Source organism: Mus caroli, unplaced genomic scaffold (assembly GCF_978045245.1).
Source record: "Mus caroli unplaced genomic scaffold, Mus_caroli_1 scaffold_10, whole genome shotgun sequence".
Classification (NCBI taxonomy): domain Eukaryota; kingdom Metazoa; phylum Chordata; class Mammalia; order Rodentia; family Muridae; genus Mus; species Mus caroli.
Window position 1 is genome coordinate 83,139,408 of NW_028227265.1, and position 13,285 is coordinate 83,152,692.

The 13,285-nt window shown below is 42.2% G+C and overlaps 1 protein-coding gene across 1 annotated transcript in view; it reads left to right on the forward strand.

Annotated features, from left to right (window-relative positions):
- The first annotated feature begins 3,266 nt into the window (after positions 1–3,266).
- Positions 3,267–13,285, forward strand: part of LOC147002455 (uncharacterized) — a 12,305-nt gene continuing 2,286 nt past the window's right edge. Inside the window, exons 1-2 of the mRNA XM_085843489.1 lie at positions 3,267–3,355; positions 10,614–10,742. Coding sequence (XP_085699615.1) covers positions 3,267–3,355; positions 10,614–10,742 — 218 coding nt within the window. The remainder of the gene's footprint in view (positions 3,356–10,613; positions 10,743–13,285) is intronic.

Sequence of the window (13,285 nt, forward strand, 5' to 3'; positions counted from 1 at the left end):
GTGGGGGATAGTGAGCCTTTGTCCTCTCCCAGGCTAGGTGCGCACTGTACCACTGCATCAGACCCCTAGCCCTTGACTTCCATATTTAAAATTTTTGAGTGCTTGTCTTGTTTCCTACTGATTGATCAAAGTTTCCGTTCATTTTGCAAATGCAATGTCTTCAGTATCTGGGAGTCTAACAGACTTGAGCTTGAGTCTCTCCCTTGCCTCCTTCTGGGATTACCTCTTTTGCTTGCTCATAAGAAACTCCCTTTTTGCTTTTTGTATTTATCTCAGAATATCCATTCATCTCAATGGTAAAATCCTCTAAGTAGAATGCAACATTCATATCTTGAAGAGGGTTTTGTTTAAGGTGATCAGACAGGAAAACAAGTTATGTTGGGAGCCCACAAAAGCCCAGAACATACAGATCTTTTTGAAGGAAAGTGGATATTTTATTTGTAGTAAGAGAAACTGACTGGTCATCTTTGGAAATATTAAAGCCTCAGAGGTATTACCTTAGTATGTTCTAGGCCTGATTGCTTCTGTGACTTCTTTAAGGAATCCACCTGTGTGCAGTCATGGGTTTTGCTGTATGAGCATACACATGTGTCCTTTGGTCCAGGCCCCTCAGGCATCTGTGTGTTGCCCCTCTCCCATCTCAGTCTTCCATCATCCTTATGATTAGAATGCTATTTCAAAGGGGACTTTTTTTTTTTTTTACTGGACCTCACAATTTAGTATTTCTTTCTCAGCAGTAAAACCATGGTGTCTGTGTGTTCATATGTTTACGTGTGTTTATAATGTTTAAGGTCTATTTCAAATGCTCCCACACTTATGAATTGCCTTTATATCGCAAGTTCTCAGCAGACATCCTCAGACTTCTGAACATGTCAATGTGTTTTTTATCTGCTCTGTGATCTGCTAGAGGTGTTTGAAGAGGCATTAGCCAGTGCCAAATAAGGTTTCCCTGTCCCCTCTCACCTGGCTTCCCTGTCCCTCTCACCTGAGTCACCCTGTGCAGGATGCTCATACAAAACGACTTGAGAGCAAGTTGGTACCTGTAATGAGGGATGTGGGTCCTTGTAACTCTCAACTCAGGCCTCAGGTTCAAAACGACTCTGTTTCCCTTTCTTTGATATTTTAAAATGTATGTCTCTCTGTTTCAAATTCTACAAGTCATTTGTCGTGTTCACGATTTTGTTGGTCTGAACTTTCACTGCCCAACATTTTGATGTTCTGTTTGAACTTTTCCAAAGTGGATTTTGACCACGCTGCTTGATTTCATATTTAGGTTAGATCGTTCTAAATTTGGTGAGAACACATGCATACATTTTCCTCAATCCAGGTGTGATTATGTAATGTTCTTTTATTCCTTACTATATTGACAAATGCCATTTATAAAATAAAAAATTAATACAATACAGACCTAAATTAAGCACATTTGTTTGTGATATAATCTATTCAGAATGAAAATAGGCAGCACTTAGAAAGGTCTTGCTACACATCCACTGACCTGTCATTTGTATTGAGTAATTGTTTGGATCTCACTCAACTCCACGGGATACCTGCAATCCCTGCCTTCTCTGTACGGATGAGGAAAGCATCCCTGGGTACTAAGCCGGATTGCTTAAGATCAAGTGGATATTTTTATAAAAGTTATTTTCTTACAGAAATTATTTAGAAAACACGTGCTTCTGAGGAGGAAAAATGAACAATGGGATATTGAAGGTTGGGAACCAGAAAATGAAGCAATGAGGAGATGATGGATAGGTTTTTGAGGATTTGTAAGTTTTGTAGGATGTACAAGAAAACATCAGAGTATGCCAAGAGCCTGGGCTTTCCTCCAGGTGGAAGATCCAACCCTCCCCCACAAGCATGTTACAATCTCTTCCTTTCCAAAATTTTACAACACTTTCTGATGTACAGTACTATGAAAATAATTTTTGCACTCGAAACCATCCACTTAGTCATTTATGCAACAATCATATACTGACTGTTGAGGCAGAACCTTATTGTGCAGCTCTGATTGTTCCTCCAACTCAAAATCCTGCCTCAGTCAGCTGTGTGCCAGCATGTCCCATTCTAACAGATATATGTGGAGTATCAACTGTATGACAAACTCGGGTGTAGGCAGAGACAATGCATCAGTGAATAAAACATTCCCTCCTCAACAAGTTTGTTTGAAGCAGGGAGGTGGTGGGGCAGCAATAAATAATGTCCTCATGAATGGAGGGCATGTGGGGCTGAAGAGATGGCTCAGTGGTTAAGAGCACTGACTGCCCTTCCGAAGGTCCTGAGTTCAAATCCCAGCAACCACATGGTGGCTCACAACCATCTGTAATGAGATCTGATGCCCTCTTCTGGTGTGTCAGAAGACAGCTACAGTATACTCATATACATAAGATAAACAAATCTTTTTAAAAATAAATAAATAAATAAATAAATAAAATCAAATGGAGGGTATTCCCTACAGAAGGAAGAAATGCAAACCTGTAAGGGTCCATGATTCATTGAAGAATGATATCCCAGACTCAAGTAGTATGCAAACACAAAGAGTGTTTTATTCTTCAGAAGTCCAACATAATGGAGTCACCATCTACAAAGATGGAGACTCTAAAGTGAGCTCACAGGCCAGATTTAAAGCATATGAGGGGAATTACAGGGAGGGGTAGGTGAGCTCTATCTAAATCTGTTGGCTCTTTCTCTAGGGACATTCGAGAACTATTGCTGGGTTGGGGGTGAGGGGTGGAAACTGTTGCTGGGGCAGTCTGGAAACTTGCTAGAGCAGTCTGGAAACTGCTGCTGATCCATTATTGTCCTCGCCTCAAGCCAGATGGCAGGGCAGTTCCTGAGGCCTGGAGTTGCCTTGACTTGCCCAGTTCTTGGAAACAGAGATTCAAGCTTAGTCTCCCTAACTGCCAATTCAAAGCCTGTCATGGAGCCAGCCAGTCTCAAACCAAGTAAGAGAAATACGGACTTTCCAGAGCAGAGATGGAGACCAGTAGCTGCTTCCTATGTGGTGGTCATGGTCATTCTGCTAAGGTTAGATTTGAACCAGGACTTGCAGGAAGCAGGGAATTCATCCTACTTTGGTACCATGGAAAGGCAATGACAAAGGAGAATTTGCTGGGCATTTAGGAATAACATCTAGGAGGCCTGAGTGATCCGGCAGGAGGGAGAGCGGGTGAGCACTGAACCTGAGAGGGACAAAGTTGTCAAAAGGCGCTGGGCTTTGTAGGCTTAGCGTGAGGTAAGGCCTTGGCTTTCCTCTAAGTTAGATGGAAATGAGGGATGGAGATGATCATGGCCTGGTTCACATTTACAAAGACAACTCCGAGTCAGTGATGCTGCTGAACAGAGTGGAGAGTCAAAGGTAGGAAAATCGCCAGGGGAACACAGCTCTGAGAGGCAAGAGACAACAACGGCTTGTACTACAGGAGTGGTGATATTCAGACGTGACCATGTTTATGGTGGGAATGGAAGAATTTCCATACCATCTGTGTTGAGTTTTGAGAAGTCCTAGAACTGGACAGAGCAGTTCTTACCCTGTCTAAAGAACTGCCAGAGCTGTGGTGGAGAAGCAGGTGAAGTTCTAAGGAGAACACATGTAAAGGATTTGTATCTGCTGAGCTTCAGGGGGTTAGCCAGACAGTGGAGTCTGGAGCAGGCAATCAGAGCAGAGATGCTCTGAATTTTAAACAAAACTGTGGGCTAGATGTGCACATGGCTTCTGCAGACTTATAGTAACAAGTCATCCATTTAACTTAGAATGGAGTGTGAGATTTGTAGTCATCCTGCATAACAACCGAAAACTTATTATACACTGAGAAAAACGTAACCTAGACATTGTTTTTATAAATAAACAACAAGTTCAAAATTCTGCAATCTTGATGACATATATCTTAAATTTCTATTTTATAAGAATTGAATTTATATTTGAATTTATAGAACTTGTATGTCTAGGATTACACATAGTAGTAGGCTGAATTTTGACGGTGCTCAATTCATATGTCGATCTGTAACACAGCGGTTCTCAGCTTTCCTTATGCTGAGATCCTTGGATATAGTCCCTCATGCTGAGGTGGCACTCATACATAAAGTTTCTCTCATTGCTACTTCATAACTGTAATTTTGCTACTGCTATGAACTTTAATGTAAAAGATGGTCTTTTTGGGGGGTTGTGACCCACAGGTTGAGATGCACTGCGAACACTAATTATTTCAAATATATGCAAAGAAATATATTTTTTCTACTTGAAGAACAAATACATCTTATTCATCAGTCTGCAGTACTCTGTTTGACAGCCCTACCATACTAATCTCTCAGATACAGAGAGAAGCCTGAATTGATTGTAATTAGTGCGTTTCACTTTTGAGTTTTATGACAGTTGTTCTTGTGGCTCCTCAGCATTTTGTAAACCCTGAGACTCCCTGAGTCTAAATCTGGAAGGGCATCAATAGTGGGTAGTGTAGAGAGCAGCCAACGGAAGACACTGAGGAAGTATAGGCTTTCGTGCCGGATGATGGATGTCCTGTCCCTCAATGGGTATCTTTAGTGATAATACCTTTGTCCTTTCTGATTCTGCCCTTTCTCTTTCTTCCTTCCTGGGTATCTCTTTACAGAGCAGGCTGTGGGAAGTGTTACTTTTTAGCCCTCCTCTGAAAAGCAGGCTATATCAACATGTTCATTCTACCCGTGGTGGCTTTGAAAGCGACTTAATGTAGTTTAAATCTCTGTGCAAGTGCATCCTGGTTATGTAACCCTCTGCAAATTGGCCACGGAGCAAGAAAGGTGAAGCCAGTCGGTAGGAGATTTGCCCTAGTGCAGCGAGGGAGCTTGCACATTACTCACAGGTGAGCAGGTGTCATCACCTGGCAATGTATCAAACACTATATTATCACCTCCATCAATGCTATGGTTAGTGAAAAAGGCTATATACAGTTGAGATATATATCCAAAATGGCTGTGCAAACATCCAAGGACACAGAAAACCAGGACACAACTGCAGGCAACATCAGTTAGTTGTTAAATGAAAACAACCGACTTCATTCATAGCCAGGGATTAATGACACTGACTGGAAGCTGGGAGCAACATGACCAAGTAGGCAGCTCATTGTGGGAACAAATGAAGATCTGCCCTGTGGCCTCCAAAGCTTCTCCTTGGAATCATCTCAGCCTCAACTCATGTTTTCTATATAAGCAGATCTGGGATTTTTTTTTCCTCTTTCAATGGTTAATATTGATTGTCATCTTTATAGGATATAGACTCACTTAAGAGACAAACCTTTGGGATGTGTGTGGGGATGTCTAGATTAGGTTAACTGAGGCAAAAAGACCACACTAAATGTAGGCAGCACCATTCCATAGGCTGGAGCTTGGCAGAAGTGAGGCCCTAGATTTGATCTCCAGCACTACCACAAGAACAACAGCAACAAAAGGATTTGGCCTTAAATAACTTATGTCTGTTTCATCTCACCACAGGAGAACACTGTCTTATTTCTTCCATTCATTTTAACTCACACTAAAACATTGCTTTCTGTATAGACCTAGCCAGTGACCCCCCTATTGCCAAAGACCTGGTACAATCAGGGTATCTATGCAGCTCCTTAGGTCTCAATTTTTAGTTTGTTCTTAAAGAGCACCTTCATCCATCAAAGCGAAGGCCAAAAGAATCAAAGCCCCTTTCTATGTGCTAACTGAGGCTCACCCTCCACATTTCACGTCCAAAGGTGAGGGATGGATTCCTTCTCCAGATGATTGATTTTCCGTCAAACACTCTCTCAGCAGATCCCTGCATACTTGCATGCTTAAAGAGCCTCTGACACCCCCCCCCATATGTGATATATGTATCTTATACCCTGTGAAGACAGGACCTGCTAAGTGGAGCATATCATATTTACACACACGAGGGTTACCACTACAATTCCAGATATTACCTACAGACACCAACAAATGAGTGAGACAGAGCAGTGGGTGGGGGCAGAGGTGGGGGTGGAAAGGGTGGGGAGGTGGACCCAAAACCTCAGAGAAATCCTAGGCCACCCAAGAAACTGTGGTCTCCAGGTTCACAACACTGCCCCGGGTGCCCTCTGCATTTGTGATATTTGTGATATTTGAGTTGCTAATCTGAAGACTAAAGGGTGACAGTGTCCTCAAAGTTTCCCAGGTACTGGGGGGCGGGGGGACGAGTAGCAACTTCATTTTAATGATTTTCCCGCCATGGGCAAGCAGCCAGCCTAGCTGCCAGAACCCCTACCTGTGTGTCTTTGTGTCCAGAGTCAGGTTTCACATCCTCTGCAGGCAAAGGAAATGCTCTATCCAGACAGCAATGGGATCCTTTCTTTCCCTGTTGGGAGTTGGTGTGTAAAACTCTCCAAAACAAAGCTGTCTTCCCCTGCACGGGGAATCTATTTGTTTGTTTTCCTATGCCTTTGTGGGAAAGTGGGTAGCTCACAGGTGCCAAGGGGTTTCACGTTTTTTCCCCTCCCTGGCCCCCTTTCCCTCCCCCACTCCCACCCACCAACTCCTCCTTTGACACCACGCCTACTGTCCAAACGTGAGCTACTGAACTGAAATCTCAACTCGGTGAATGAATGCATGTGGTTTTCTTTAAGAATGTTTGATTCTGGTCTTGTTTCGGTTTGTCATTAACGCACATAGGCAATATTCTTATATTCATCTTTCTTCCGGTCTCTTTGTTTTGCTTTACATCAGTCATGCCCGGTTCAAAAGCACTTATGTTATTCATGGTCCAGAGTTAAATATTTCCAATAGACACGGACATTCTCTTTGAAATGGCTTGGGGACTTTCAACTGGCTGTGTGAGAGGAAATATCTTCATTTAATTAGTAAGCCTCTCTTTTTGTTTTCTTAACTAAGGATGCATAGTCTATCCTTGAGGCTTCACGAACGTTCACATATGTTTTTGGATTGATCAGAGTTTCTTCCTCATCTGGGACTTTTTACCTTTTACCATTTCCTGCCTTGATTTCATTTTCTTGGGGGCCGGGGTGGGGGGTGGAGGGGCGGGGAGGGGATGGCAGCAGGGCATCCAGCTGAGTGAACAGAGGCCCATTCCTCCTTCTTCATCAAAACACATGGCTAGAGGGGAGCTCTGGAATGTAAAGTTTTGCCCGCTCCCTTGTAGAAGTAGAAGCCGGGTGGCTCCGCAGTTAAGTCCGACTGCTGCACTGAACCCAAGCTCCATCCGTAGCACCCACACAGCGGCTCACAACTGTGTGTGACTCCAGTTCTGGGAGATCTAACGTTCTCTCTGGCCTCTGAGGGTGCTGCACACATGAAGGACTCACACATACATGATGGCAAAAACACTCACAAATAATTAACAGAGAGAGAGAGAGAGAGAGAGAGAGAGAGAGAGAGAGAGAGAGATCCTCATTTCTACAAACAGCTCCACTATTGCAAATTCTCCTTAAGCATACACGTCTTTGAATCTTTGCGACTTTGATTTTACACGAAGTCATCACCCTTGACTTTTCTGCTTATTTTCCAAGGTGAAAAAAATCATGAACTTGGCTCCACAGGGGGGTTTTTGCTGCTGGAGACTTTCCTCTCTCCCCTATTATGACCTCTGTGAGTTCTAACAATAATTTCTAAATTAGCTCTGTCTGGACCTGTGTTCCGCAATCTTGGGCATTTAGTCTTAAGTGTCACAGATACTGCGCAGTTCCAGCCTAGGTGACAGGTTAAAAAGACAGTTTGACATCCTCTCTGTGCTGGTCACATTCATCATTCTCTATGCAGGAAGCAAGGTAATTAATTTTGCTCTCTCCCCAAGGGGCCAAAGCAGCGACTCTATATGTGACATTATATGGACTGGGATTCAAGTTCTACCAGACATGTATCCACAGAGGTACCTCCTACAAAGGACAGGGTAGTTAGATGGCCATACGGTGGGAAGCAAGGAAGCCAATTCTCCAAGAAACAGCTTTGAGGAGGGAATACACAGTCACGCATGCTTAGACGCACCGGTGCGTACAGTCTTTGAAACGTGAGCGGAAACCGTGATTTTCAATTGAATTGAGGGGGATTGTACTACAAAGACAATTGGAAGCATGAAATGTTTAAAGAACAGTCAGGACGGCAGAGTCAGTTTTTGTTCTTGCTGTTTGTCCTTTTATAAACTTCATCCCAAGTTGCTCTGAAGCCAATGGAGATTCTGGTCTGGAGAAAAAAAAATGGAGAAGAGGATCTTCTTTCTACTGATGTTTCAAGGTGAGCATTTGGTAGCGTTTCCCAAACAAAGCTCTCCAGGCAGCAGGAATACGCATGCTTTTTCCAGGGGTATTTCATTCAAGATGTGTGTGTGTGTGTGTGTGTGTGTGTGTGTGTGTGTGTGTGTGTGTGTGTGTGTGTGTGAAAGAAGTGAGGGCAAGGGGAGGAAGAGGGACAGGGACAGATCACTTGTCTGAGAGCACTCGTGCCTGTAAGTAGATACACAGAGTTGACCTTGGGGGCTTTTCCCATCACTCTCTACTTTATTGAGGCCTGGCCTCTTCTGAAACACGGAGTTCACCAATCTAGCTAGCCTGCCTGTCCTGGGGACACCCTGTCTCTACCTCCCAAGTGATGGGATTTCCAGTGGCCACCATGACTGCATGGCTTTTGTGTAAGTTCAGGATGTCCAAGTCCTGTCTTCACCCTTACACAGCAGTGGTTTTACGACTGGGCCTTAAGCAAGCAAGTAATAGTTTGCCTAGCAAAGGATTTGGAGCACAGAAAAGTGAGGTTTGGGGGTTTGGGGGTTTGTTTGTTTTGGAGAGGTTTAATTCCAGAAAGAGTCACTATACACATCCCCGCAACTGATACTCTCTCTTTCCATACAGTTCCTGGCTCAGTTCTCTGCATTGGGTTCCATCCCTCAGTCTTACCCTTTCTGTCCGAGTCTGGGACTGTGTGTCTTCACCGAGCTGTGTTTGCGAGACCATCTGAGGAGCTCTTGCCTGAGGGGTCTGTTGTCTTTCTCCCACCAAAACTCCATACAGGATTCCATGTGTCTTCATTAAACCACACCCCATTCCTCACCTTCCTGAGATTTCCCATTTTGATCAGAATCATATCAGAGACATGTTCAAGCTCATCTTCTTGAATGACTGATTACATTGCACGCACAAACCCTTGGAATTGAAGAAAAACCACGTGGAAAAATGCAATAAAACAAAAACAAAAACAAAACAGAGCCCAGCAGTGGCTGGTAGGAAGAAAACAGTTTCCAAAATCTTTAAGGCATTGTTTACTTCATGGGATCATGCAATTGATATAATTTTATATTACAAAAGAGTCTTACTTCAGATATCTTACTATAAAGAATACTTTGGTCTGAATTTGAGACAGATTAATTGTTAGCATTCCGATCTGCTGCATTTAGTACTGTCTGTTAGGAGCTAAGAAGGCTAATTTCATGATGTCTTCAAATCAGAATCAATGGTCTCACACCGAGGAATAGAGGAAGTCTTAGAAGTTTCAGGCTTTCATTAGGGCCCACACTTTAAAACACATATAATTAAACATCCCCTTACTTGCCACCATCAGGAAGAGGCAGGTGATTGCAGTCTGAGGATGACTGGACATCCCACATACTGATGATGTTACTGTGGTTGGATGGGTGTCCCTCACAGGTCCATGTGCTAAAGGTTATCCTTCTCAGGGTGATGCTGTTGGGAGATGATGGAACTCAAGGGAAGCTCTCAGGTTACTGGGACCAGGTTCCCCAGAGGATTATAGATGGCTAGCCTTCTGTGTTCCCTGACAGTTCCTGGCTCAGGGGGTAAGTTGTTTGCTTCATGAATGTGTTCTTGTCCCAACATATTCTGACCTCACCAGATGAACAAAATGATAGAGCCATTAACTCTCAACTAAGAACCTGTAGACCCATGAGCTAGATAATCCTTTTCTATGTGTAAATGTATTGCCTCGTGTATTTCGTTATAGTATCATGTGGCCGACTAACATAAGTCCTTGGGTGTGTCCTGTGCTAGTAATTTCTTCTAAAGTGAACAAAATAGAGGCAGTGGCAGAGCCTGTAGACAGCAGGGTATTTGGAGGGACATAGAGGCAGGAAGGTGAATGGTCTTAGAGTGGCAGAATCCTGGTGTAGGGAATGATGGGTGAGTTCCACCAGAGCCTCAGTGATGACATCTCCAAAACTGTTGTTCTCTGGCCTCCCTGCCAGGGCTCACCAAAGCCAAACTATGAAACTATGAAGCAACTAGCTTCGGTCACTGCCATTCGCCTTCCAAATTTCCAAAATGCAGGTGACTGAGTCAAAAAGTGAATCCCTCAGCTACTGTCAGGACCTTCAAGGGATCAGGGCTGCAGGAGGTATTCCTTGCCTGTGTGGTCCCACTACTTCCTGATACAGAAACATCTAAGTTGTACTTTCTTATAAGATTGCTCTATAAGGTTGGTTTGTTGAATAAAGTTCCTCGTCTTATCCACATGACCTGAAGATGGTTACAGTATCTGCTCATATCTGTCAATCATCACTGCATTCATTTAGGTGAGAACAATCAGTGACCTTTCACAGGAGAGGAAGAAAACGCAGCCCAGGGACACTCCCCGAGTCACTCAGGAGTGAGTGGCTGACTCAACATCTGCACCCTCGTCTGCAGAATTCCAAAGCCCGGTGCTGTGTTTTCCCTGGCCGTTTTTGAAATCACGTATTTTTCCCACACTGTTGATGTAGGAGATTACTACGGTGACCTGAGGATTGTGGCTGTCAAACAAGATGTGAAAATACTGTGTGCGTTTAATAGAATGTCATTCTTCATACACAAACCGAACTTCCTTCCGCCACACAATACACACTTCCAGAGTTTGCTAAAAATGGTTGTAGGAGATTTGTGCTTATTCATTTATATTCCAAAAAATATTATTCTTTCCTTGTGTGCGCGCACACACATACCCCCACATCGCATCTTGTTATGCTTACTCTTAAAGGGTAGCTTCATCAAATAATTTTAGCAATTAGAATTTTAAGAGATTTAGAAAAATTAAAAAAAAAAGCTATAGCATTCAGTGAAGACTGTATCTTATAAGTAGAATTAGTTTTTGATTTATCAGAGAATGGTTTCATAAAGACTGACAGAGAGATTCATCAGAGAGCAATGCTGTGTGTTTATGGTATTGAGTTAGTGTCCTATGAGGCAATTATCCACAGAAAACCGGCAGGACCAATTCCTGTGGCATGTTGCCTCTCAAGAGAGAGGGGTGTGAGACAGGAGACACAGATCTAGAGTCCTTATAATTTTCAGGGGGCACTATTGCTTTTACAAATGATGGGGAAGAAAATCCTTTTCTTTCTCATAAATTGAAATATTACTTTATAACCTTATTACAAAGATAAGGTATCTTAACTATACACAAATTAGAAATTACAAAATTCCCAAACTTGGGTAGAAAAACGGATATTTAATTTTCAGTCCCTTTATTTTTCTAATCACAAGACTGTATAAGACCTTTCCAAAGAGCAGACTGGCCAAAGCTAAGCCTGGCCTTTCCCATATTCCCCTTTCTTGAGGGAGCAGACTGCTCACCAGCACTGCTAACTGCCGAGAGGCGCCAACACTATGCAGGTCTCTCTTTCCTTGTCGGGTTCTCACAGTTTCCAGTTTCACCTTTCTCCACTCCAAAATCTGGATTTCCAATCCCGGCATTCTATGTAATTAATGTACTGAAAATTCTGACATTCCATGTAACTAATATCCTGAAGTTTTAACGTTCATCTTTTCATTCTCTTTGCACAAATCAGATCTTATTACCAAATGCGCAGACTGTGACCACATCGAGGACTGGTCTCCTCGACTCTGGTTCCTTCTCCTACCCCATTGTTCTTGCTGGCACTAGTTTAATCTTTTCTGGAGTAGTCCTTTCAATATGCTCGTCTACTAATATTTCTCGGTTGTCTATAGGGTCTCAAGGCTAGCACTCGAACTTTGACTAGAGTCAAAGCACTTTGCCATCTTGCCTTCCCTGTTAGTTGACCTTCCCCACTGCATTCATCCTGCGTATGCTTTCTGGTTTTGTTGTTGTTGTTGTTAAATGGTTGGGCCTAGGCAGCCAAGTTCTACCTAAAGAAATGTAGAAGTAAAGTTTGGTGTTTTGAGGCCTGACCCTGAAGGCACTTGAGTGGCTCTCTGGCTTTTCCTGTTTTACCACATCTATAGGGCATTTTGGGGATGAAGTCTCTGTGAAAGAAGCTACAAGGTGACGAGGCCTCATAAGCTAGGGTCCCTGAGTGACCATATGCAGTACTGTGAATAGGATATATATAATATCTAATACATTATATTATATATATAATATAATACATCATATATAATATACATGTATATATTATATGCACACATATATGTACATATACATATATACACATATATGTACATATGTGTACATATATACATGTGTATACATATATGTACATATATGTGTGTATGTGTGTATATATACATATATAAAATGGTGTGAGTGTATGTGTGTGTGAGATCGTGTTCAGTACAGCTTCCTGTAAATAGCGCATATATATGTATATATACATATATATACATACATACATATATATGTGTGTGTACAGCTTCCTGTGAATAGCACATATATATGTATATGTATACACATATATATGTGTATATATATGTGTGTGTGTGTAATCATGTACAGTACAGCTTCCTGCGAATAGCATATATATGTATGTATAACTATATATGTATATATGTATATATGTGTGTGTATGTATATACATATACATATATATATATACATAAATACATATATGCTAAAACTTTTAGCCTAAGTTGTTACTACGACAGATTAATCCATCCTGGTAAACACCCATGAGAATGTACTCCAAGTTCTGCAGAACTTAACTGGAGGTCTAATATATCACTCCTTCCAAGGAAGCAACAAAGCAAAGATTCTCAGATTCTAAAACCTGACCAGTTAAGGCAAAGTAAAAACTGAGGACTTGGCAGAAATCATCACAGTTAATTTTAGCTAGAAAAGGCTTTAAAAAACCTTGTCCTCTACCATTATTATGGCCCTTCCTTAAAATAAGGGACACAGGATGCCACATGTCTCCTCCCAGAAAGAGGAACATACACTGTCCACATTAAAGCTAAATTCTAAAATGGAACATATTTAGTTTCATAATGAATGGATAACCTCATTTGTTCTTATCTCTCTCTCTCTCCCAAAGGTACTTCTCATTAAATGCACTCTCACAAAAGAGTATGCATCCAGGATCAGAGTCTATAAAGTACCAGTGACTCTTGGGTTGCCGACCAAGAAG